The 27,696-nt window shown below is 40.3% G+C and overlaps 1 protein-coding gene across 1 annotated transcript; it reads left to right on the top strand.

Moving 5' to 3' along the window:
* The first annotated feature begins 13,006 nt into the window (after nt 1-13,006).
* Nucleotides 13,007-24,291, top strand: dusp14 (dual specificity phosphatase 14). Its single transcript, XM_074678670.1, has 2 exons — nt 13,007-13,289; nt 20,051-24,291. Exon 2 carries the CDS (start codon nt 20,118-20,120, stop codon nt 20,745-20,747), a length of 630 nt encoding a protein of 209 aa, XP_074534771.1. The 5' UTR covers nt 13,007-13,289; nt 20,051-20,117; the 3' UTR covers nt 20,748-24,291.
* The last annotated feature ends 3,405 nt before the right edge of the window (nt 24,292-27,696 follow it).

Below are 27,696 nucleotides of genomic sequence, written 5' to 3'. Positions count from 1 at the left end.
ATTTCTCCTGTCATTAAATTATAATGGAGAAAAAATAAGCTTAGTCCTGTTGATGTTCAAAGTTCATTAAAATCAAATCAAAACTTAAATTCATCTGGAAAAAATGTGACGATTGAGCTCTAACGTTTGAAAGACTTCTGACTTTTTTATAAGAAAATTCATTTTTTTTAAATGAAAAAAAAAGAGAATTATGACTTGACCGGATAAAGAAATGTACAAAAGGAACAAGTCCCTCATACAACTTTTAAGGTTAAACATATTTGTCTTGTTTTTGTTCCCCCTGTGTCAAGCACTGATAAATACTTCTTTTCTCAGTTATTAGGGAATTACAGACACTTAAATAATGCCCAAATGATGTCCATGCTGCTGCTTAGAGTCAGAGCATCAATAGAAAAGAATCAATCTCAGCACAACACACAATACTTCATGAACTCAATACACTGACCCCATGTAGCTCTAACCTCTGCTTCACAACTCAATAGCAGCTTATTAAAGTAAATTAAAATGGATTTGGAAGGAGGATCTCTGCATGTGCTCAGATAATTGATAACATGCAGGCGTTAAAGTTTCAAAGTAAAGTCAGGATTCAGCCTGATCAGTACCGAGCTCACACTGACATACAAAAAGACAGGAGCAGCACTGACGCGGTCCTCTGGTCTCCATCTGCGGACGTGTGGGCGTGGTGTGACGTGGGAGAGCTGTGACAAATTGAACACACAGGCAGGAGGCCACCAGCCTGCAAGGCTCATCCGAGCGGCAACCTGAGTTAACGGCAGATCTGACCTTTGATGATGAGGACACAACGACCGTGATGGAGAGTCTTGGCAGGAAAGTGACTGAATCTGGATTCACAGGAAAGAGGGGAAGTATTTCACAAAAGTGTTTCGGTCATCAAATCAAGGTTCCACAGGCAACAGGAAGCAGTTTAAATCGCTCCTTTCTCTCCCGTTTACTTCACTTTGGCATTTTACTGGGGACTCGTTTGTAACCAGCCTTGACAAACCGAGCTTTGATCTCCTTTTTTACTTCCCAGGTAAAGCAAATGGCTTCAAAGTGAGTGTTGATGTTCGGCACATTAAGGAGCTTAGAATAGGACCTGAAATTTGTGGCTTCAAAAGTGTGAATTTGTTATCGAAGAGAAAAAAAAAACTACTCTGACTGCAAAGCTGTCCATTTTTCTGATGATAAAACATACCAAGTCTTTCTTCTTTCTCGTGACTAAAATCATGTCTATGTAATTGTTTTTTTTAATCTTCAAATATATGCCATCTTTCTCCAGAGTTGGACTTATTTTTAAGGCAAACAAGAATTAAGTTTGACTTATATTGAAGTGAATGCAGGCTCAGTTTTTGTTTTGCAGCAGCTGCCTTATTCCGTTTCTTTAGAGGTAAACTTTCAACAAGCTGAGCTGAGCTGAGTGTTATATCAGTCTGGACAGCTTTATTTCTTTCTCCAAGGCCACATCTGTCAGTCTGCCAGTCTCTCTGTATCTTCCAACAGAAAACAAAGAAAGTGTATGAAGAGCAAGACAGCAGGAAATCCTTTTAGAAGCAGGTGCGGCAGGTGCAGTGAAATAAAGCACACAGGCTCATCATATGGCAGGGTTAATTTCTGTTTTCTATGCTGTAGTGATCACATATTTATCATCCACACCACATAGAATATGTCTGATTTCACCAGACTTCTCACCTGCCTCACCCGGCACATGTTGTGGTGTGGCCTCCTCTCTGTCACCGTTCAGTCTGTGCCTCAGTGGCAGGAGCAGCAGATGGAGCAGATGTTGGTGTCAGCTCTCTGCATGTGTGCAGAGATGCAACATTTCTCACTCCGCCCACACGCCGTCTCCTCAGACGCTCCATTTGCCTCCTGCTCTCTGCTGGTCTGGAGTCCTTGTAAAGGTAAACTGTGGCTGATTTTCTCTAAGGGGAAACAGGCAAACTTTTTTAATTTATTAAACATCACTTACTGAGACTCAGAGACATTGTGCAGACTTAAAGCATCAGTGTGCTAATTTAAGAGTAGACATTTCATAAGGAAGAGAATAAGAGTTATGTAAGTACAAGTGCCTCATCGGGGTGAGACGGATTACCTCTCATTCACTGTACATCATTGTGCTGGAGTCACAAACACTGTATGGCAGTTCTTCCAATGACCTGTTGCTTGCTAATTCTTCAGTAAAGTTAAATCAGATCACAGTGAAGTATATTGTGATTTCCTATGAGATGGATTTAGTTTTGCTGATTTTCTTTTAGAACATTTTAGTACAAAATACAAATTTACAAACTATAAGACAAATGATCACTACAATTACTAAGTTGCATTGTAAAAAGGTAAACGTAACAGAAAAAATAATTTAAAGAGGTAACTTACATCAACACAATAGTCCAATATATCGCTTTTAGATGAGGAAAAATAAAAAACAAATAAATAAAATGAGAAATTTTAAGACATTTTATCAGTGAGGTCATCTTTATGTAATGCCAAGGTACCCTGGGAATATTTGTTGTTTATCATTTTAAGAGACTTATGGTGCCTTCAAATCATGTCATATTTACTTTAACCATATTGTGCATTGTTCGTTATGGTTTTCTGAACGCTTCAAGTTCCTGAGTTGTGTCATGTCTGATTCCGAGCTCAAAAATGTTAAAAGCCCATGGAAGTACACTGCATGCAAAATATTCTAATTAGCTCAGTGCACTTTTTTAAAGGTATTTTTTTCAGACTTTTTATGCCTTAAATTAGAGACGACAGGAAAGTGGAAAGAGTAGGAAACAGGGCAAGAGTGGGGATCGACATGTGGAAAACAGGTGACAGCCTGGATTCAAACCCTGATCGCCCGCTAAAGGCCAAACCTCATAGAAAGCAACCTAGAACACTAGGCCGTCTGCGCCTTGCTCAGTACATATTTTTACAGTGTAGTTGACTCAAATCAAAGAGTGCTGCTTCACAGTTACTGTAATTTCACAACCATTGACAGGTCTTCTTTTGTTATTCATCAATTACAACCATCAACCATTGTTTGATCCACTCCCGCCTTTTCCACTATGTAACCAAGATGGCGACCACTGAGGGTCAGAAGTGTTCAGTGTTCAGCCCCCCAACTTTTTGACCACTTTGAGTGGGTAAGCTGGGAAATCAAACAGCTCATTTTTCAAAGTGACTGCACGTATGCATTCAAAATAGTAAGTGTAAGTGCCAGTGTAACGCCACTTGAGACACACCAATGGTTTCTAGTAATAGCTGATATTACGATGTGCAGTTTGTACAATATAGTTCGATTAACAACAGCCAATTGCTTGCGCGAGACCAAAACATGCTACTGCTAAGTATCTTATTTTATGTTTCTGTGTCTGACTTTTTGTGAGGTGTGTTCCTTGTGTCTTTTCTTATTGATTGTTCTGGTGTTTCTATGCATCCTTTGTCTTTGCTCTTAGTGACTGTTATCTTGTGTCCTTCCTTGCATTTCCTGTATTACTTTGTAGTTCTTGCTCCCTGTTCGTCTGCTTTATTTTTACCTCATGCCCTTGTGTATTTCTTTCCTGCCTTGATTACCCTTGGCCTATATAGTCTCTGGGTTTCTTCAGTTCATTGTCAGTTCATTTTGTCTTCTGGTCTCATGGTATGTTTCCCCTGTGTTTTTATTTATTTGGTATTTGATTTTTAAGAGTTTGGGTTTTTAATTTTTAGATTTCATTTATTGGTTTTAGACTTTTGAGTTGTGTTAAATAAATACCTTTACACTGCAAAAACTGAAATCTTATCAAGTGTTTTTGTCTTATTTTCAGTAGAAAATGCCTTTTTAGACTTAATATCAGCCACATTCACCCGACCAGTCCAGAAGAATGTCTTATTTCAAGTCATTTAAAGACAAATACAAGTTCTGAATTGCTTGTAACAAGTTAAAAATATCTGCCAATGGATCAAGAAAAAAGTTACTTGTATTAAGACAATATTTTAGTTTTAAGCAAATTTTCTAGCAAATCTTTCTTGTTCCATTGGCAGATTTTTTTTAACTTGTTACAAGCAATTCAGACCTCGTTTTTGTCTTTCAATAACTTGAATCAAGAAGTTTTTCTGGACTGACAAGTTGTGGCTCATATTGAGTATAAAAGGACAATTTTGACTAATAATAAGACATAAACTCTTGATAAGATTTCAGTTTTTGCAGTGTAGGTAAAAATCTGCGCCCGCGTCCTGTACTTCTCCTGTTCCTGTGCAACTCTGGTCATTAGCTTTGTTGTCTTTTCTTTTGTTAGGCTGCACAAAAAAGTGGATTATTTCAGTAGAACTAAAAGGTCATGGTTCTAACATTTCCACGCAAAAAGCAAAGTGGACAACAATTAAACTTTAGGCCAAGATATTAATCCACGTAACTTTACGAGTTCCAATTTAAAGCAACCTTCGTTCGATGGAGCTAACGGCTCATCTCATGGACAGGGAAAGTGCTAGTTAGCTGCTCAACCAAGTATTACAACCATGGCTGCTGAGAAACAGCTTTATGTACGTTATTTCTAGTTGGAGTTGGTGAAAGTTGCCCAAACTGAAGATTTCTTGTCATGAAAGTTCTCCCACACACCACCAGATAAAGTAGCCTAGCTTACTTCAAAAGTCGAAGCACAACATTAGCCAAGCATTAGGAGTGTGTCTTTAGCCCTGTGTGCTTTTAAAGCCATACAGCATGTGTATGAACTTTAATGTTTAATGATTCTAACAGTTGAAACATTACCCAGCCAAGATAGATTATCACAAAACCTGATGATAATCTGTAACAAGATTATTAATTTACATCATTAGATTATCTTGGATCTTACTGAGCTCAGAGAGGCAAGATAGCAAATTATGTGAGATCCACTAAGCCGTGTTGTTAATTTGCTGCCAGTTTTGTTTCTTACTGAATCATTTGAACGGTCGTAGTATGAAGACGTATTTGCTCATAATCTTGGAGCTATTTTTGTTTATTGGAGCAGTGAAAGTAGGCTGCCGTGTTTTGGCAGCTGAGGAGGAAACAAGGCGAACTCTCCAGAGGAAAATCAATCCATTGGTTTTAGAGCCTCTGCTCTGCTGGTGTTGTATTGATTTCTAACTTTGCTGCTATTCAGGGTACAATGAAAAAGACGTCTCCCACATGTCGTAACCGACACACACACACAAACACTCACACGCACTGGATCAGCATCCTGCTTTAGCTGTTATTTCTGGGTAGTGATTAACACAGAGGTGAAGCCATCAACACAAGAGGTTACCGTGGAAACCAGGTCTGTGGCACACTAAGAGGAGAGGAGGAGGGGCAGCTTTGTGAATACACACACGCTCACACACACACACACACACACACACACACACACACACACACACACACACACACACACACACACACACACACACACATTTCCACCCTGTTGCTTGTGCTCATTTGCTGGGCAGAGGAGTCGTGACTAAAGTCTGCTGTAGCCCCACCACCACCCATCCGTATGTGTTTGTGTGTGTTTCTTACTGACTCACTATCATGAAAGAAAGGGAGCCAGTGAACACATCCATTCAGCTCTCAGTGAGATATAATACCGTGAAAAAAACAAAACACAAAATCTCCTCTGTGTGCCTTTTATCCTGATGATGTGTTGATCTGAGCTCTCCTTGCAGCAACTGTGTGCCTTTGACGTCCAAGCAGCGCCGACAGGAGCGTCAGGGAGGCTCTGTGCACCTCATCGCTCTCACATGTTGCCACAGTAAACATTCAGATCCCGTGTCTATTTACCAGCGTCACAGCTGGAGGAGGGAGGAGGGGGCACCTGTGGGATCAGCAGTGACTTTATTTAGACCCCCTCCTCCTCCTCAAGCATCTCCACCACAAAACACTTTCCATTCTCCTCATCTTACCTCTGCTCCAACTCGACCATTGGTCAGTTGGTCTCACACACAGACGCACACACAGACACACAAAGACGAAAATAAACAGCTCTAGTGTTACCAGCCAGCTCATGAAGGAGATCTACAGTACAACCTAACACACTTTGGTTTACTTTCTCAGGGATATTCATTCATCAACTCATTAGAAGACGACACAGATACTCCTATAATTTGATACATTAGATCACACACGCTCGGACACACCCACACTCCTCTGGCTGAACTTAGCTTGTTCCAATATTTTCTAGAAAATGCCAATGGCTGAATAAAGTTAACATCCAGTCGTGGCTTTTATGTATAATTATAAGACTTTAACAATGTGCATGTATCAGAGAGGCCGTTCCAGTGACACGTGAAAGCTGGCCTTTGCTGCTTGCTGTGCAGTATAATTGGTTGCAGCCTGCAGCTCCAAAGCTATTAATTGAGTGAAACATCATAAACACACATTATTCTTTGACTAGAGGGTACGAAAAGGTCAAAAAGATTTGATAGGAAAACATCATTTTATGTTACTTTACTCATTATGGATGGTGTCCTCCCATTTTGAAGAAACAAGGAAGCAGAATTTGGTGGCAACATTAATGCATCATTGATTCCATCAATGAGGAATGACGGAGAAAAGATATGACAAAGATATTTTGTGATTTTCTCAGTCTCATTTATGCTCCACATCCAATATGCATACAATTGTTAATACCTATTGTTCCTTGCAGTACCACTTGACCCCCTTGAAGCCTTGGAGGCAGTGCTGAGCAGTATAGCCTCCAGTTTAAGCCAGACTAGAAAGATTAAAAGTAGTCCAATTACACAAAACTTGTAATCTTAATGCCTTCTCATATTCTAGAAGTTTAGGGTTTAGGTTTAAGGTTGCAAGTTCACCCTTTCAGAGGCACAGCTCAGCTGATTGACAGGCGGGTACCCTATAGCTGTTGATGTGGAGGGTCAAAGTGTGCCCCATTTCCAATATGGCCCCTGCCAACGATTTGCTTTAAAACTGCATATCAGAAACAGATGGGTGACCTCACAGAGACTACATCTGTCGTTTATACAGTCTATGGGTTAGGCACAGGGTGGGAAAACTAGCATGGGAGAGACTGTTGGACAGCTGCAAATGAGAGGTGGAGGTCTGCTTTAGTGCCCCCGTGGATGCATTGTATGTATGAAGGTAGTAGGATACTGGTGGTATTCTTTGACATGTATGCTTCTACACTAAACAAAGTCGCCACCAAAAAAAAAGGTCACACACTCTTATATTTGTTGGACCACCTTTAGCTTTCATAATGGCACGCATTCGCCGAGGCATTGTTTTGATAAGCTTCTGCAATGTCAAGATTTATTTCCATCCAGTGTTGTATTAATTTTCCACCAAGGTCTTGCATTGATGGTGGTAGAGTCTGACTGCTGTTAGTCAGCAATAAGTGAGGCTAACTGGAAAAAAAGGCTTAAATTTGCCAGGGAGCATGTGGTCTGATGAGTCCAGATTGACCCTGTTCCAGAGTGATGGGCCATCAGGGTAAGAAGAGAGGCAGATAAAGTGATCACCCATCATGCCTAGTGCCTACTGTCCAAGCCTGTGGGGGCAGTGCTCTGATCTGGGGTTGCTGCAGTTGGTCAGGTCTAGGTTCAGCAACAGTCTGTGCTCAAAGACTGAGGTCATTTGACTACCTGAATATTCTGACTGACCAGGTTATTCCATCAATGGATTTCTTCTTCCCTGATGGCTCGGTCATATTCCAAGATGACGACGCCAGGATTCATTGGGCTCAAATTGTGAAAGAGTGGTTCAGGGAGCATGAGACATCATTTTCACACATGGATTGGCCACCACAGAGTCCGGACCTTAACCCCATTAAGAATCTTTGCGGTGTGCTGGAGAAGGCTTTGCGCAGCAGTCAGACTCTACCATCATGAATGCAAGATTTTAGTGAAAAATTAATGCAACACTGGATGGAAATAAATCCTGTGACATTACAGAAGTTTAATGAAATAATGCCACAGCGTATGCATGCCATAATCTAAGCTAAAGGCGGTCCAACAAAATATTAGAATGTGTAACCTTTTTTTCAGGTGGCACCCTGGCAGTGAATCTTTTTATAGGGACGGATCACAAATTAGCCTTAAGTCAGAATCGCTGGCTGACTTTTAGCTCCTCATGCTGTGAACCTCTAGCTCACATAGCAGGAAGTTACTCGCTTGCAAGAGTTATGTATCTTTTTGTGCACTTTGTAAGCATTGCTAATGACAGATACACACCATTGATTTTGCTCTAGGTTTGCATATTTCAACAGTTTTGCTTGCCAAGATGACTAAATCTTGATTAGTAGTACAAATCTTTATTATTCTTGTAGCAAATACAATCATTATCCCCACAGATGATCCCTCCATACCTCCCCAGTCTCCCTCCCTGGATTTCAGGTTTTTCTGCTTTCCGGCTGATTCTCAGCAGCCTGAATGCTATCTCTGTGCTTACACCTCACTATTTGGATTGGATTGGCAGATCTCTTCTGGCTCTCAGAAAGTGCAAATAGATGGCCATGGCTGAACAGCACAGGTTATTGAGTGTCCGTATGTTTATGTGCAAAGAATTTTACAGCTAAATCACTGTGGCACCCTGTGCTCTGTCAAACCCATCAGTTATCTTGTGTTACAGGCAGTCAGGGTTAATCAATGTCACTCCTCGCTCGTTGGGTGCAGACAGCTTCTTCACAACGTGGCTGCAGGTGCTTGTTATTACCATGATGGTGTCATTGTAAATTTCCAGCCTGCGTAGCAGACTGTGGAGCCATATTAAACAGGAGCGTCTTCCCAGAATGCCTCTGACTCATCTGACATTTTCAGTCTGAACCCCAGTCCCCGTCTCTACAGCCTGCAGCTCTATCTCCCTCCCTCCATCTCTCTATCCATCTTACACTGGCTTTCTGCTGTTCTAATTCAAGGTTAACACTTTTTAAACATCCATCAGCCCCTTTCCTTTTTTTTCCCTCACATCTTACTCATTCTGCTCACAGACATTTAGTGTCACCATTTCCTCGTCTCTTTAAACATTCATCAGGTGAATTTCAATCAACATGAGCTCTCATGGCTCTTCTCTGCTATTACAGGATGTGTTTAAAGCACAGGGTCAGAAATCGGTGTCAACGACTGTCGTTTCTTCTCTTTTCCTTCCTCACAGGACAGAAGCAGTCACGCTCGGTTCCTTTGGTGCCGCTGCTGTTTGTTTCCACTTGATTGAATTTGGAATGTAATTAGGAGTGACTCTGAGGCAGGGGCCATGGGTTTATGGGTAGCGAAATATCTCCCCTAGGAGCTCTCTGAAACAGGATTGACTTTGGTAGGCATGTCTAATTATGGTTTCGTACACGGCTCCATAGATACAGCTGCATTCTCAGAGTTGTGACTGTGTAGATAGTTAGAAAAACACACTGCAGGGTGAGCCATAATGAGACCTGGAATAACAGACCTTTAGTGTGGACAGTGTTCAAGCCCACCACACTGGAGGAACATTTAAATGGTAATGTGTGTCCAAGAAGTGTGTAGTGCTGGCAGCCCACTGAGAAAGAAAACATGCTCTCTGTGTTTATTGCATCCTCACCTCCTCCTCCTCCTCCTGAGTTTGCTCACTGGGTTTTATAAGTTCAAGACCTGCAACATGATCCCATAGGTCCCTCCAGGCATTCAGATAAACATTTCACGCTGTAGGTTAAAGCAACTGTATCAGGTTTTCCTCTCTGCTCACTTTAACTGTGCAGCTGTCCGCGCACGAAGGTGTGAGGATTAAAAAAATAACCTTTAACTTCCAGAAGCAAATGTTGTACATCAATATCAGAGAGGGTTAGTTTCTTATCAGGACGTTGAAGGATACAACTTCAATCTTTTAATATGAATGTCTTATACACTGAGATATCTGTCCACAAAGTGATCAACCAATCAATCATTACGAATCCAAGAATCTAACCTATAAACTATTTTTAAGGCAGGGTTATACCATTACAGAAACCAATATCAAACCCTTTTTATTACATTTAAGGCTCTAATGACATGAAAAGAAGCCTACACTTTGAGATCACAGCTCTGTTTAAGACAGGTTAACATAAAATTATTGTCCAAAGACAAATAATTTTACTTTAATTTATGCTAAATATCATGCCTTTTTAGCAATACAGTACTTTTTCCTCATATGCTTTGATTATTAGTTGATATTTTACTTTGACCTCTGAAGTAAAAACAGCTGAAGAAATTGAAGAGGCACAAATAGTGTCTTGTTTAAGAGAAAGGACATCATTTCAATCGGGCTTTGATGATTCTACTATCAGACAAGAGGTTTGTTTGTTCTTTTATTGTATCTGGCCAATAGTTTTCATCATTGTGCTCTGAGGAGGCTCTCCAGCCTCCCACCTCTTTGTATGAGGAGTAACTAGTGCCAGAGTCAGAGCAAGAGAGAAAGAAAGAGGATTTTTTGTTGTACAGTTTAATCTTAAAAGTTAAACCTGGAGTAAATTATACTGAATTGGGACTCAGTTTGAGAAATTTTTACAATTTAATTCAAAACCCACCATTGTTATGTACTGAATTACTGCAATGCACTCTGGGTAGCAACATCAGGTAGTTGCTGGTTGCTTCATTCATCTCCCCAAAACTCTGGCTGCCTGCATGATATTAAGCTTTTATAACTGTTGGCTAAGTCCCGCCCTCAAACCCTGTGAGCCAATCACAGTGCATATAGCCTCTCTCATGTACTTAAACATTCTCTGCTCATACATTTATTGAATTGCAGAAAATCAGTATTTGTTTGGTTTTATGCATTTTTTTTTCAGAGATTTTGAGTTCAAAAATGGTCAAACGGTGTTATCCTGAGAGGCTGGGTGATGGTGTGTAGTTTTTATTCTGTCTTACATCTCAACTAAAGTTAGCCACCCCTTAGCTAAACTTAAAGTTAGCCTCCCGTTAGAGCCAAGCTGTGTTGTTCATCTTGTCACTTTGTTTGTTCGGAGTTCCTTGGCTGTTTTTGTTCTAGATTTTGTACTTTGGGGATCGAACATTGTTGTTAGCTGTTGTCCAAAGGGCTGTAGTTAAACTAACGTTAAATTCTGGAGCATAGCTTCAACTATCAACTCACACTGGCTACATGCACAGTCTGACACAGGACCACCAGACAGCTGTGAGTAAGAGTCCCTTCAATTCCAACGCTAATGATAAGCCCTCATCATTAATGTTGGGCTGTAAAACCTCAAACCTGTTGACTCCTGACCTGACTGCTGGTTTTGATGATTTGTTGTTATAGTCAATCCAAATCTAATCTGGGTTTGACAGTTTGTTTTGTTTTGTAAATCAGTGGCTGCTTTTATAGGGTTTCTGTGCACGACTTGTCCTGCCTTATCTGTTTTGAGCAAACTAAGAAGCCACTGCTCCAGCATCCAGTAGAAATGAAGGACTTGTGTATCTGATCTTGGGGGCTCAGATCTGCCAGAGCTGAGACACAGCCAGAGCGCAAAGAAGCCAAGCCAGTGTGAGTTAACACATTTGCTTGAATAGAAACCTATCAGATCTGATGCTGTGATGGAGCAGAGATGCATCTGGTGTATTTTGCTAACACACCACAAAACTAGCAAAACAAACTGGAATGCTAGCTTACAGTAATGCCTGAGGTATGTCATCCAACGCCCAATTTCCACCAAGTGATTCAGTTTGGTTCGTCTCAGTACTGCTCCTAAATAAATTCCTAAATAATTATTTTATTTCCTTATCTTGTTTTATTTTGTTTTTATTTATTTGTTTTACTCAATGAAATCATAGCAATGAGTTTTATATTATTTTTATAAACTTGTTCTGGCAAACAATGGGTTAATATAAATGGAAAATGGACCAATCACAAATTTTCTTTTGATGGTATCTGGGTAAATCAGCGACACATTCTGGCAGGCAGGGCCTTCAGTAACTGCAACCAATGCCTGTGTAACTCAAGCGAATGTGGACACAATTTGACAATGACAGCTGTCTTAGCCAATCATATTTTGTTAAGTTGTGGGCGGGATCATTTCCTGTCATCGTCCGGGGATTCGCGAATACTTAAAGTGATACTCCGGGATGGAACAAGTTGGGTCCTATCACAAGGTTTAGGGCAGAAATTATCCCTACAGCAGTGTTTTTGTGCAGTAGAAGCCCAGGGCGCACGCACCAAACACCCCCTCCCTGCTCCTCTGCCAGTTTCCTCTGCACTCAGACGGGGCCATATTTTACTTGACCAAAAACACAAATAAACCGACTCCCACCAAAAAAATCTGATATCGGTCTGCATTCACTCTTTATTTGGAGAATTTTCAGCGCGTTACTTTCACACAAAAACACCACTAAATAAGGCTCTAGTTCTCATCATGGCGTAAAACGGCGCTACCTCCACTGCAGAGCCACAGCTGGCTACGAGGCTCTCGCCGCTTAGTGTATCAGTCCGCGCGCACGGTGTGCCAGATATAAACGAACGCAGGTAGTCTGCCAGGATGAAGAGACACGATGTGTTAGGTGTTGCAGTGTTCAGGCACATGATAAATTTGTAATCCCACAAAACTATCAATATAGTGAACTTCCATGTCACATGATTCTGGCTATTGTTTTTATTTCTTTGTTTGATTTTTTATTGCCATGGTCCTACTGAAGGCCCAGTGGCTGGGGCCACGGTTCGCCACTGATCTACACTGTAAAATGTTCACTGCAAAGCTCCAAGGACATTTAAAGTGGCTTTCTTCTTATAAACGCAAGTGTCAAAATAAGTTTATTTAAACTGTCAAAAACTAGAAATTGGGTGTGTTTAATTCACTGCATGCATCACCTGTGAAGTGAAATAGTTTAGAAAGTTATCTAGATGGTTTTACTTTGTCATCAATTTTTTTTCTGATATCAAAATTTTGTCTTTGAATTTTTGTTTTCAGCAGGAAAAACATTATCGTTAAATTCTATGTCAGTAGACGTTTAATTTTACATTTTGCATTTTAAAACTTTTTAACTCTCTTTGTTAGTATTCTCCTTCCCAATATACATAACCTTAATCTTCATCCGTGGTTCCTTTAAACATGCTTCTCCTGCCTCCGCCTCTGTGTGGCACTGATCGCCCCTCATACAGAGGCAATGTTGCTCTGTACACGCCGCTCCAGCCAGCGGAGAAGCAGGCGGATGCACTGATGGCTCGTATTTCTGTTGACTTTCACATTATGTTGTTGGCTGTCACGCTTTGTCTCCCACCTCCTGGCCTCTCGCCATCCCTCTGGTTGTCTGTGAGATCCGACTGACCGAAGGTTAATGTCCGGACAGTGAGCCAGCAACCCTCCGGATCGGTGCATGCTGTGTAGTCGCGTTGAAACCTCCATCTCTGCCTCACGAAGAGCTGACGGGTAAGTTTGAAATTTGATGGAGGTGGAATTTATTCTTTAAACCTCTTCATCTATCTGTTATTGAGTTGTTTAAGGCTTTTAGCCACAGTTTTCTTGTGTTATCTATTACATGATGTAAGATGGGTGCAATTGCAGTTAGAAACGTGCTTACCTGCATCATTCAAGAAGACACGTTGATCTCAGGTGTGAGGACTTTTATATTACACTTTATTGTGGGCTATTTTGGACACCTGAACTTGTAAAGGCACGCGCAGCGAATTGTCGTCGCACGCGCTTCTTTTTTTCTCGTGCATGTGCGTAGACGAGTAGTTCTCATTCAGGGCTCAGTCATACATTTTTAACTTGAGTCATTCACCTAAAAGCTCTACGTTTTCACACACAGCGGCACGTGACAGGTACAGGCAACACCTTCTTCCCCAACAGAAGTAAATATTTGATGTTTGAAACAACTGGAGTGGTTAACTTGTGTCAGAAAAACCGAATTTAATAAGTTAAATATTGGTCTAATGACATTAATGCTGTCTTAAACCAACGTGTAGACCAATACAAGCTATACGTCTTATGGTTTTGTTTAATTAATGAGTTTTTCATGCAGAAGTGGTATGAATTTTGTCCAAAATATGCAATAAATTAGTAATTAATGTTGAATTCTTTCCTTAATCCACCCAACTGGTCATCTATACATTTTATTGTCAAATATGATAAAGAAAAGCTGTGAATTTCACATGTAATGAGTCAACTTGAGACATTTATTCTCGAAAATGACTAAACCATTGGTCAGTTTTCTGAAAAATTGCAAATATAACTCAAAGTTCAGGAAATTTGCAGTTTCATGTGGTACTCAGTGCTCTTGGCCAGAGTTGCCAGATTGAACATGTATGGCTGAAAAAAACTGTGTAGTTCATGAGTTGTGGATCCAGTACGACATATTAACCCCCAAATTCTTAGTCTCTGTAACTGGTCAAAATCTATTTTTACTACTGAAAATGATGAAAGAAGCAGCAATTTTCTCATTAAATAAGTTCAACTGAGATATTTGTGCTTGAAAATATCTTAATTGTTGAGTAGCTTTCGAAAGAGTAGCAAATTCAATTTTGCCGGATTGCCAGATTGAGCAGGTTTCAGTCCAATTAGGATTCTTCTGAACATGTTGAGCTGAAAAAAAAACAGCATCAGGTCAGGTAGGTTGATGAAGTATGTGCTGCTTTTTACATTTTCTTCTTTTTCCCAGAAACACTAACAAAATAGTGGCCATTATGAGGCAAAAAAGTAAAAACTTACACATTTCAATAAACTTGTGCTTGCACTCCTACCATTAGTTCATTTATTTTGAAATGGAGAAAAATCTGTCCAACAAGACATCATCAGGCAGTGATTGCCTCTGGTTAATCAAGGATCACTGTGAAATGGTATTGGTCCCTGTCACACGTGGTTAAGAGTTCACCCAAGCTATGCTGAGGTGTGTTAGCTCGAAGGCCTTTCCTCTCAAGCTTGGACTTGGCATCATGCTGAAGTGGAAAATTCCAAAAAACTGATACAGAAAGGAATGGGAGACTGGTCCGGGGCTGAAATCTTGATTGACCTGTCCAAGAGGATGACTCCAAAGCTCGTAGTATGTATCCTGTCACATAAAACAGAAGGCAACTTAATTAAAAAACATAGGTCTTGTTGCAAAGTGTCAAGTCTGCACTAATCTATTAAATCTAGAAGTGGAATTTAGTTTCTAAAGATGACGTTTGATGAGATTTGAGCTGTTGTTTATTGGGTGGGCGAGTTTTACGTTGTGTTTGGGCTGGAAACTGTCAGTCAGATCTGGCAACCCGGTTTGTAGCAGCAGCTATAGATAATGATGAGTCTGCTTCATCAGATTTTGAGCAGGGTGTCATTTGTTTCATTGTTTTAAAGCAGGGTGAATGAATGCAGTCATACTCAGTCCTGTAATCATGACTTTCTTTGCATTCTCAAGGCCTAATTTGTCTGAAAGATCAGAAAGAAGAATGGGAATCATTTTTGCAAATTTGTAGCAACACGTGCACACTACTCCTCTTCCACCTGTCACAGGCGGTTCATGTGCGTTTGCAGGTGATTGAGTGTGACTTACACACAGGTGTAACATAATGTGCCCAGTGAGCAGCACCCATGCTGGGGGAAGGTGCCATAGCTGAACCCTCTCTTCATGTGGAATCTGACTCTCCTTCTTTTGAACCCTCTGCAGGAGACTTTGAAGGCTCCTCCTGTCTCTGTGGCTTCAAAGCTGCACCCAGGTGTGTTTTGGTGAATTTTAAAAGCCGTGTCCTTCCTCCTCAAAGAACCATCCTTGTCATTTCTCCCATTTTCTCCTGATTATTATCTGGACTGTCAGCAGCTGCAGAGTCACTTTCATGGATCACTCAGACTGAATAAATTGATTGCCTTTGATTTAGAGGTGATGCTGAGAGTCGTGTGTCTGCTCACACCTTTCTCAGACACTTCACTGGTTTTATTCATCCTTCTCTGAGCTGTGAGGGAAGTGTCAGCCCAGAGTTTCATGTTTGCCAAGTCCAAGTCCAGGCTTAGATCTGGGTGTCATAGCGGTTTTAGCAGTGAGAGTCCTGAGGGTGAGGTTGCTGATGGCTTTCCAGCAGGTGGGTCACGTTTCCAATTTGTGTTGGCGGAGGTGGAACCAGACCCCTTGAGGAATCCTCTTGCAGATGGATGAGATTTGTGAGGTGAGACCACCTGTTGACAGCACGCTGGTGATTTAGTGAGGGGCTCTTCAAGAAATAATACAGGGATTGATTTGGCTCAGGAGGAAAGTGTTCATCGACAGTTGTCTCATGTTTTTCTGAATCAGAATGACAGGAAGCTGTGATATTTCTACAGTAGATTTTCCTGTGGTGACATCCTCTGCATACTTCCTCCTCCAATGTTCCTGTAGCTGCTCTCCTGCCCTGCCCGGGGTAAAAATAACCCAAGTGGACGAAGCAAATCTCAGCAAAGCCCGTCGCTATGGTACATCAGAGAGGAGCAGGGATTATTCTGTCCTGTTATCTTCTTCATCTCAGCGCTCATGTAGCCACTGTTGTCTTATACTGTGGTCAGTAGGTTGCCACAGCAACAGAGCGTGTTCTTACTCCAGCTGATGGTACGTATGTACGTATATTTAGCAATGAGGTAATGTGTAAACCCTGTGTTTCATTGAAACAGAGAGTCGGCTGTTTGTGGTTGACTTTGTCAGTTTCAGAATGATGTCAGGATTATATTCAGGGTGAATCTGAGTCAGAGAGCAGAGTGATTCACAGGAGTCTCAGTTTGTTCACAGTGATGCAGAAACAAATTCTGTAAATGCTTTAGTCAACATTCAACACTTGAGACCAACATTTCTAACACTGTCTACCTGTCTTCAGTTAATGCATGTGTCCAAGTTGTTGGGGTTTTTTATTTAAAGGGAAATTGTGGAAATGACTCTTTAACTTATTAATATGGGATTTTTTTTTACTAGAGTTAAAAATTATCCTCAGCTCTTCACTAACTTTTGTGCTGCTCTGCTACATTTCAGTTGCAAACAGTGCTGAGGTTCACCAAGACCAGGGATTCCCAAAGCACGGGTCACCAAATGCCCTCCACAATTTGCAATTGCATATTTATTCCAGAATATTCAAACTAAAAAAAAAAAGAAATGTTGTTAAATTTTATTTAAGGTCATGGAAACAGATAACGTTTGATCTCTTTTGTAGTTTAATTCCATGTTAATCAAATCGATTGAGTTTTTAGGCCTGCTAATGTGTTCTCTCAGCAGGGGGTTGCTGATCTGCAGCACAACTATTTTGAGGGTCACAAGCTGAAAAGACTGGAAGCACCTCACCTGGACTTCAGAGTTGGGCCCAACTGTGCAAACTTTATGCAGACATCATATAAAAAAGTAACAACGGTACCACGAATATCACCGATAAAATTAAAGTGAAAGACAGAGTCAGAAAAAAATGTCTAATCACTTAAAACAACACATATCAAATCCCAAAGTGTTGTTTTATTATATTATAAAATCACGAATAGACAGAGAAGCTAAGGCAAACAAAATGTGACTGATAAATGTTGTGAAAATAAATACAGAAAAGTTCAGTTTGATTGTCAGATGACAGTAAACCGAAGTTCTTGTGGAGAGTTTTAAACCAAGACCACATGAAAGAAGTTCTCAAAGCTTCAACCCCCAACAGATAAAAACTGACAACTCAAAACGGCTTTGCTATAGTATTTCCTGTTTCTACTTCAAACTAACTGTATACTTTAAAACAGTCAGACAAACCAGTTAAGAGGTTATCCTGGAGGTAAAACAAAAGATGACAGCTGACTTTTTTATTTGAACCTTCTGGGATGTAACATTTAGAGCAATGGTTCCCAGCCTTTTAGTTTAGTGACCCAAAGAAACAATCACGTGTCAAACCTGAGACCATGTGACCAAAATAAATCTCTTTTTTAAACTCTTTCATCTGAACCAGGTGAGTCCCTTTCTTTGGAATAAATAGCACAAAAGATAACAGTACACTGTCAGCATATTAGAGATTTCTGCATCTTGTCTTGACTGATTTAGAAAGTCTGGTCAGTAATGGGGTCTTGTCAAAAGTAGTTTTCTGTAGAGTCCTGAGATGGGCTCATATCTGGTGTTTTCCTTTCACACATACTGCTACAGTGAAGGATTGTTTGCTTCACACATGTTTTAAATGATTCATCTTTTGAGGGGAATGGTGCCCAACGCAAACAAGAGTAGGAGGATGTGTCTGTTATGATACCTGATTTTGTAATTATTGATGCATTTAGACTGAACCAGAAAGAAACAGTCATTGAGTGCTTGATACAAACATGCAGATATTAGTGCCATGACACAAGACTGTTTTGGTGCAGTTAACACTTGAAGACATTTTATCAAAACTTTCTCCCCAAACTTTTACCACTCAGAGTTTTCCTACTGTGCAAATTAGACTTGAACTAGAATGCTACCAACTCTGACCGGCCCCGCGGTCAGTTCCTTGGCAACCAGAAGATACATTTTGATTACTATAACCACAGGTAAACTGTGCAGTCAATGTGACCACTTATGGCAAAAAAAAGGTGGACTGAGTGGTATTTTATGCTCCTTAAGTATAAAAGATCTGTATACTTTATGTTTGCTCTTATTCAGAAGGATTTCACAAAGAAAACATAAAAATAGTTGTAATAGCAGGAGCAGCAGTGGTAGCAGTGCCAGTCTCACCATCAAAAATACAAGTACATCCCATTCCTTACTGTTACAGAAGTGACATCAACAAGCGTAGCAATGTTTCAGGAGCTGAATTAGTTCCTGCTGAGGGGCACTGCCTTCCTGGGTTTGGCCGGCGTCCTGTCCAAGATGAGCTCCGCCTCTCGCACAATGAAAGCTGGTATAGGCTCCAGCCCCTGAGGACCCTGAATGGAGAAGAAGCAGTAAAAAGAACAGATAGATGGAAGCTTGGCGTAAATAGTTTCAGACTCTCCGTGTGGGAACATCTTGCTTACAGGATCAGTTGACACCAAAAGCAAAGAGGACTGGTTTATCAACCAGAGAATGAGGGAAAGTGACAAAGAATGGGTTGATAATAAAAAGTAAAGGGTTTTGCATCCATTCAAAGCTGCCACCACCCTCTCAGAGTAGATATATTTGGATCCATGTATGATCTTTTTTATAGGAACAAGAAGAACCTCTTCCAGTCTCTGGAGCTGTATCTGTCTCTGCAGCAGGTGATCAGGTGTGCTGTTATTTCTGCAGGTTGAATCCCAGTTGAGAGCAGTTGACCCGTGCGTCTTGTTAACCAGACTGTTGCAGAAAATGAAAGAAAAAGAGCTGCTGGCCAGAGCGGTGCACGGGGTGTGGATGACGCACGACAAGTGCAACAGTGTGTGCAGCAGCAGCAGCAGCGCCCGGAGCTGTGGGCTCTGTGCTGATAACTGAAGTATTAACACAGGAGGCTATTTCCATCACACAGCCCTGCCAGAAATTACACGTTATGAGTCCACTCATTTGTTCTTCTTCATGATCTGCTCACTGAATCCTTGCGTTCACCTAATTACACAAATAAACATATCATCCTTTTCTTTTTTGAATTTGAATTAGATTTAGACATTTCTGAACATTTTGCACCTACATGAAGTTTATTATGAACACACTCGATGTGAACATACAGAATATAATTACTCTCCACCCGGCAGTTTGCTGCGATTGAAAGCGACAGCAGCAGCAGCAGCCAGAAAGCGTTGAGATGTAATCTGTATGTGAGGGCTGTGGATGGATGAACATGAGATGAGGTGAGCGTGGGCCTCCAGGGGGTCTGCGCTCACATGGCAGAGGGAGGCACGTCTCAGTGTGAAGCGCTGAGGCCATTACACCTGAATGCAGAGGAACATACAGCGGGGGGTCTGCTCTCCCCGGCTGAGACACGTATGTGTCTCTTCATGTATGAAAACCCGTCAGATGTGAAGTAACGTGAGGATTTTGGATGTGTGGGTCATTGTGTTTGAAGCGATCTCGAATTGTTTTGTCTGATGGAAAATATTTTCTGGAAAGAGCTCTCCGCTCAGTGTCAGAGTGTTTTAACACTTGTGTTTTTGCGTCTTTGCAGCACAATGACGTCCAAAGAAAAGGGTGTTTTGGCACTCTTGTTTTTGCAAACAGCAGTGATCTTGTGTGTCCTTGTGATGTGTTTGTGTGTTCGTCTGCCCAATCTGAAGTAGAAAAATGTTTGAAAATGAAATCTGTTTGTGTGTTTCAGGAGCTTGCAGGACTATGAGTCTTAGTTCTTGAAGATTCAAAAGAAAGAAACTTATCGTCTTGATTCCATGATGGGTTCCCGCAGCCACGGCTTCTTCCACCACCACCATCATCGTAGCTCCATGTTGCCCGCTACAGTGCCCAGGCTGCTGCCTGAGAGCGGAAGTCTGCTTGGGGGAATCGCACAAATTACCCCAAACTTGTTTCTCAGCAGGGGCAACGTGGCGTCCAACCGCAGCCTGCTGCTGTCCAAAGGCATCACCTGTGTCGTCAACGCCACCATCGAGCTCCCCAACTTCAACTGGCCTCACATGGAGTACGTGAAGGTCCCTCTGGCAGACATGCCTCACTCCCCCATCTCCTTGTACTTCGACAGCGTGGCGGATAAGATCCACAGTGTAGGAAGGAAGCGAGGGGCAGTGCTGGTGCACTGTGCAGCGGGGGTGAGCCGCTCTGCCTCTCTGTGTCTGGCATATCTCATGAAGTACCACCGTGTGTCTCTGGCGGAAGCCCATGCCTGGGTCAAAGCCAGACGCCCTGTCATCAGGCCGAACGGAGGCTTCTGGCGCCAGCTCATCGAATACGAGAGGAAGCTGTTTGGTAGGAACTCTGTAAAGATGGTGCAGACTCCATACGGGGTCATACCTGATGTTTATGACAGGGACCGCAGGAGTCTGGCTCCGTACTGGGGCCTGTGAGGGACAAACTCTCCACAGCAAGGATCGCAACGTTGAGAGGAGCCCTCTGCTGCTCTGGACTGCAGGTTCGTGCCTGTTCAGAAGAGGAAAGTGTGAGTGTACATGTGTGTGAAGCTTATTTAACAATGTTTTTGGACAGAGGAAGTCACTGGAAACACTGGGTGTTCACGTGAAAGCTGTTCATCCAACCAGTTGCCTCCGTTTAGCCTTTGAGTGGGAACAAGGCAACTTAAGCCTAGAACCCTTCGGACCAAAGGATCCATCAGACCACAAAGATGTCAGACACCAAAAAAAAGAGAAAAAAAACAAAGTGGAGGTCGGTGCTGTCTAATTTCTGGTCTGACCCCAGTTCCAGTGGAGGACAGGCACTCTGCGACGGTGTCTCTCTGACAGAGATGTGACTGAAGTCCTTTTCCTGACGTGGTGTCATGTGGTGGTCTTGTGAAAGTTTTGCAGTAGTCTGTAGTGTGAAGGGCAGCAGCATGCTCTCAATTTATGGTAGCATTTAAGATAAGTGTACAGAAAAAAATATATACAGACAAATTATTTTGTTGGAATGTAACGATAGTAGGAAAAAAAGTCTATGAGTCAGTTTAAAGATGTTAGAATATCAAACCTTTCTGAAGATGAAATCCAGAAGATGTAAGCAGCAAGTCAAGGTGAAAGTTCCTGTGTACCACAGGGTTGACTGTACCATCCTGTGACCACACTATGTTATTGTAGTGATATCTAACGCTCTATTAAAACAATATCTGCTGCCTTGTGGGGACTGGTGGCTCTAATATCCATGCTTGGAAGGATTTTATTTACTCTTGTGTCAACACGGACAGCTGTATTAGATGCGTGCCATTTGTAAACCCGACCCAGTAAGTGAAATATCCCTGGCTGTCATCACCTACTCCAGATTTTTCTTTCCTGCTTGATAGATTATTTAAAAGCTTTGGTTTGCATTAAATTTTTAGGGTTAAAAAGTTCACAGTTAATCTCACAAATATAAACTATAAACAGATTACATAGTAAATACAGTCACTTCAAAGAAAACAGCACTGTACACTCAGAAATTTCTTTTTTCTCTGATAATGTATAGTGAGTGGGTGGTTATGCAGAATAGATCCTTCAGGGTGAGCTGAGATCCTTCTCGTACCTAGAAAAGAGTCTTATTCAGATAATCACCCACTCACTAAACACTGTACAGCGTTTACCCACGGAGTATACCCTGAAGTGCGCCGTGCAAGGGTCAAAACACAGTGAAGTGATTGAAGGACTTCTAAAGCATTATTTTTAATGACACACAGTCTACCCATACTGTGTTTTGGGCACCCCTGATTTGCTCCACCCCTTTGTCATAACGTAGCATCCACCAGTTTGAAAACCAGAAGGGCTATTTCTTAGCTACATTCTAGCTAAAGAATAGCCCCTACAATCCTTAATGTATTTTTTTTTTAGTATTTAAGTTTTTATTCAATGCAAAATGAAAATATGTTTTGCAGCTAGACAAAGTGACATGCATTTTTCAGAAATAAGGAAAAACAGTAAAACAAGTATGACATGTTATTTTCAGACCATTGTTATTCATTGTGGTAGAAATCAAAATAAATAAATAAAAACTTTTTTGAAAGCAATTTAAAAGAAAAATAAAACAAAGTAAATAAATGAAAAGCAAATTTTGTATCAAAAATTAGAAAGTCAGGGGTAGTAACATAATAAAAAAATTTGCATTTACATTTACATGCATGTCTATGCCCCTTACCACACAAAATGAAAGAATGAAAGAGTGCAAACAAGTCCAAACCAAGTATGTTTCTGTGAAGACATATATCCAAGTTTGTGGTTATTATCAAGTATACTGAAAACTGATGAATTACAGTGTAATTTGGTAGGGAAAAATGAATAAAAAGTAAAATTAAATAAAATTAAATTAAATAAGATAAAATTGAATTTGATTAAATTAAATTAAATTAAATTAAGTTAAATTAAATTAACTTAAATTAAATTAAATTAAATTAAATTAAATTAAATTAAATTAAATTAAATTAAATAAGATAATGATATAAGTCAAACAACTACAACACATAAAAACCTCATTGTACTTTGGACCATAAAAAAATTAGAGAGTTCATAACAGAAAAGAAAACCTGGAGGGTTGGGTGTTTAAGCCCAGCTGCTTGCATATGTTCTTTGATCAGAAAAACTTGTATTGACAAGAATAAACTATTTGCAATTGAGTAGCTCAAAACTTAACAACAAAAACAAAAACTAGCAAACTCTCGAGGGGGAGAGGTCACCATGTCCATATTTGGGATGTAGTACAGTTTAATGAAGATGTATAAGTAGTCCAAGATTTCCAATAATGTTTAAACTAAATCTGTTGCTCAAGCCTTAAAGACAAACAAAAACAAAACAAAACTTAACATTTTTATCTGAACATGATCGTAAAATATTGACAGTAATGACAATTAATGTAACTTTTTCATTTACGCTCAAGTCAGAACATTAGCATTTTTCTGTTAGCATTCTTATAGAAAATGCAGAAAATAGCAGCTGTAGAAGGTCTATGATCACTCTTCTGTTGGTGTTTCCGTATTACTTGACCAATAACTAAAAACTGAAGTCAGTTTATGCGTTGTGTGTTTTTTTCAACTCGCTTGACATCTCTTTTACTCAGCTCCATCTGTTCCAACATCCCTCACTCTTGTCTTTCTTTTTATTTTCTGCACTTCTTTTATTTCGGGGTGACTGGTCGACTATCAACCACAAAAAGACGGTTTTGTGTTCCTTTCCTGCCACAGTGTTATCAACGACGCTAAAAGATATTTTGTTTCGGTTCGAACAGGAAAAGATGAAACTCAATTCAGAATCAATTCTGTTGTAATGGGATTTTGACCAATCAGAATCCAGTTTTTAACACAACCAGGAAGTCTGTTTTCCACAATAGTTTGAAACTTTTTAAGCTTGAGCAAACCAAAAAAAGCCTATAGTAACCTACTTTATAGATCACTTGTTTTTTCCAAAAGACATGAAAAATAATCTTCCTAACCTGTGTAATTTTCTTGAAAATATTTAGTGTATTTTGTAGTTAAATCGGCTAATAGATACATAAAGTTTTGGTGATGCTACTTCTACTACTGAGGAACAGGTTAAAAAGGGAAATATCTGAATTTTTAACTCAATTTTTAACATTAAAAGATGTCTGTAGCACAACCTATAACCTTATTTAAAGTTTGTTAAGCCCTAAAACAACTATATGAATACAATATGTATCAAAGAAGCAGATAACTATCACTGTTTGTGTTCAAGTTTGAATAAAGAAAACAGCTTACATTTTTACTCTCTTACTGATGCAAACATTACATTTTTCTGTCAGAAGGAAACTTTCAGAATCTTTTATTCTCACTGAGGCGTCCCAGAGATGTTTTCACATGAGCAGCCTGCAGCGTTTCCTCCTCAAAAGGCCTCTTTATGTTCATTCTGCACAGACATTTCCCCCCGAGGGATGTCTTCAAGATGTCAAAGAGGCGTTCTGTCATTCATTTTCATTTGCTGTGACTACAGAGCAGCAGGCAGATATTGATGAGCGCGATTCGTCTTGTGCCCACACTTCTAAGGGACCTCCGGAGTGGTCTGGCAATGAATTCCATTACGAAGAGAAGGAGACGAGGCCCGACTGATGGCAGGCCGACCAACGCCGACATGCAGAAGTGATGGGCCTAAATTATACACTGCAAACGCTATTTTCTAAAGGCAAAAAGGAGGAAATTCATCTTTTTTCCCTCCCCTGACTTTGCTCTGTTAATGTCTGACGTTTCCAGGGACAGTCAAGCACTAAAAGTAAACATATCCTTCACCAGTGGCAGGATATTATCATTTATCATTAAAGCAGAAACATTTGCATCATCCTGAGCGTCAGGGACAGGCAGAGCTCCAACTCTGCAGGGCAAGCAGAACAATCAATGCTGATAAAGTTTGTGGAGATGAAAATCAGACAGGAGCAACTTACTGCTGATTGGTGAAAGTCGGAAATAGAAAATGCAGTTGACACATTAAAAACTTGAGTTAACTGAGATGAAAAGTTTAATCCAAGTCCTATGTGTAGCATGCTAGCATTTTAGCAGAGGGATATTAGGTGAAAGGACAGTGTTGTGTAAAATTTTCAGCCTATGTTGATTTCTTTGTGTTTCACCACTCAAGCTTAAACACCTGCTGTAGCTGTGCTGGTTTTCTGATTCATGGCCTCTCTGGGCCTCAAATTATGCCGCTTTTAATAATTCACCATAATCAGCATGAGCTACGGCTCCATATCAATACATGTAAATGTTGAATTTCCATTTCTAACAAAGCCATACCCATAGAGTCTGTCATTAATAAAAAACATGCTGCTTTCACTGCTGCCTCAATTTCAAGCCCGCCAGCCGCGTTTCAGTTCTAATTTGTCTTCCTGATTTAACCACACACAAACACGTGCTTCAGCTGCAAACAAACAGCAGCAGAGAGGATGTTTGTTTAAGTCTCAGATGACAGATTTAGAAGCTTTGGGTGCTTCATGTTCTTGTAATAAAAATGTGACATTGAAGTAGTAAATAAAGGTATCCGCAGCTCAGCGTAAAATACGTGAGTAAAAAGTCTGAAGAGCAACAGGAGACCTTGGCTGTAGTGAAACAAGTCATCCTTCCACAGCGAGCAGCTGCATGAGTGTGCCGTCTCTTGGGGTGTGAGAGTGACTCATCCGTCCGATGCCTTTAAAGCTTCAACACTCTGAGCTGATTGATGGAGCAGACGCTGAGGCTAAGACTGTGAGCCACTGAGCTGCACATTCAATTTGTACAGAAGATTTCAAACCAGGGGGAATGACTCACAGTGTGTCCGTTGTTATTGATGGAGGTCACGTTCCATAAAAGTACAAAAAGTTGTCTGGTTAAGACGGTAGTGAGAGCTACTGTGAAAAAAATAACTTTTTATTTCCTGCAGTTTTTCTGACAGGCCAAATCTCATGATCCAACTTAAACTAACAATGAGTTTATTCTCAGGTTATTGGCAGCCCTTGAGGTGAAGCCAAAATATTCAGAGCTCCCCCTAGTGACTGGCTGCTGTATCAGTGATGAAGCCCACCTCCTCTATTCTAACAGATGTAACATTGAACAAAAATATTCAATGAATTATATGTCTAAAACATTTTTCTCAAACAAAAAAAATTAGAGATTTATTTGTGTAATGCTGATACAGGTGAAAGAGTTTATTTTCCTAAGAGGTTGAGTCTTGACAAATGGGAGACGAGGGGTAATAATAGAAAACGTTACAAAAACTAATAAGAGTGACTGAACTTTACCACCATGAGTACTTTAAATCAACAAAGTCTCTTCCTCTGTGGACAGTACCAACCTGAGAGATCTTTGCTGTTTATCAGCGCATTAAAAGACATCCATTCCACGGCTTAAACTGCCAGATCTCTTATGCAAATTTCATCTCTTTTGGTAGGTAATAGTGTACAGCGCATCTGTATTTTGACTTTACATTTTAATAAAGGCTGTTTGTCGTATCTGCAGCTTGAAGCTAGCTAACTACAAATGTTTAAATCAAATTAGAAGATTTATAAAGTTATTTTCCAGGCTATTCAGACTGTCCTCACTAAGTGGCATTGTTGATACTTGAAAACTAAACCAAATGTTATGAGAAAAAAAAAATACCTGCAGTTCCTTGAGTGTCCACCTGAGGCCATAGGCTTTATTAATAGTCATGTTCAAAGGCCCGTTATTGCAGCATACAGGTACACAATAAGGTATGCTCTGAATAACTCATCCCTTGTGTTTACATTCAGACTGTGAGTTACACACAAATTTGCATACTTAGGGGCACAGCTTAGTTTATTGACAGTTAATTTCTGACAACGCGCTCAACATTATTTGGCTGTCTTCTGTTTTTATTATCTATTTTTTTTAATTTATCTTTTAGTCCCAAAATGTTGCATAATCATAAGCAATGGTTTCTGCTTTTACAGAGGTAGACTGATGTCCAAAAACTATAATTTACAGTTGAGAAAATACCCACTTTGAGGGATAAAACTTTTAAATGTGGTTAATTGTAATCAAATGTTTGACTCAAACATTCATTTTGAAAGTCAAGATTTCCTGGTTGACTTTAATTGATACTAGAAAAAGCTACTTAATCAAGAGCAATAACTAAACTAAAGATGTTTTAAGCCTTTCTGCTCCTTTCATCATAACTTGAATGTTGAAACTCCTAAAAAAAAAAAAAAGCTTTTGGTATTGAAAAAGATCTTTTTGTCGCTCCTGTAGATAGACCAAAATGTTATCAAGAGCAGAATAAAGCAGGAAGCAGATCCATTCACACAGGTGAAGGCAGTCGTTTGAACTTATCGTGAAGAAGCAGCTGTTTTCTTTCAAATCAATAATATGATTTACAATGGCTGTGAAATACCAAAGGGCCAGCAGTCAATACAGTATCACCCTAATCTGGCTCCTCTCTCAGAGTGATCATTTCAGTGTGGTACTGCAGACAATAAGCGTGGAGATGACAGGCACAGGAAGTGGAGAGATGCTCTGCATTTCGAATTACTCAGCCTAAGTCTGTAATTGATTTCCGTGCTTGTAATTTTCTGTAATCCCGGTGTTCACAGTGAGAGGAGAGAAATTCATTTTCTGCAGGAAATAAATTAAGGAACGGTGGGAGATAAAGTGGATGTTGGAGAACACACCTGAACAAAAGTGCAGGAGTGATAATGAGAGTGGTCTGACAGAGCCCCCAGACATCTTATTTGATTGGCTGAAGCGATGGCCCTGCAGGCTTGTCGAAAGAGAATTTATTCCATTTTGTAGCAAAGTGATGGAGATGAGGCCTCACTGGCCGCAGAGAAAGTACATTATTGAGTGAAATGACAGAGCAGGGAATGTGGTGCAACATTTATGCATTTAGAAGAGAAAGCTACATGGAAAAT

Source organism: Halichoeres trimaculatus, unplaced genomic scaffold (assembly GCF_033239565.1).
Source record: "Halichoeres trimaculatus isolate MK-OKI-2021-1 unplaced genomic scaffold, fHalTri1.1 fHalTri1_scaffold_9, whole genome shotgun sequence".
Taxonomy (NCBI): Eukaryota; Metazoa; Chordata; class Actinopteri; order Labriformes; family Labridae; genus Halichoeres; species Halichoeres trimaculatus.
This window is presented reverse-complemented; position numbering and strand designations above follow the sequence as displayed.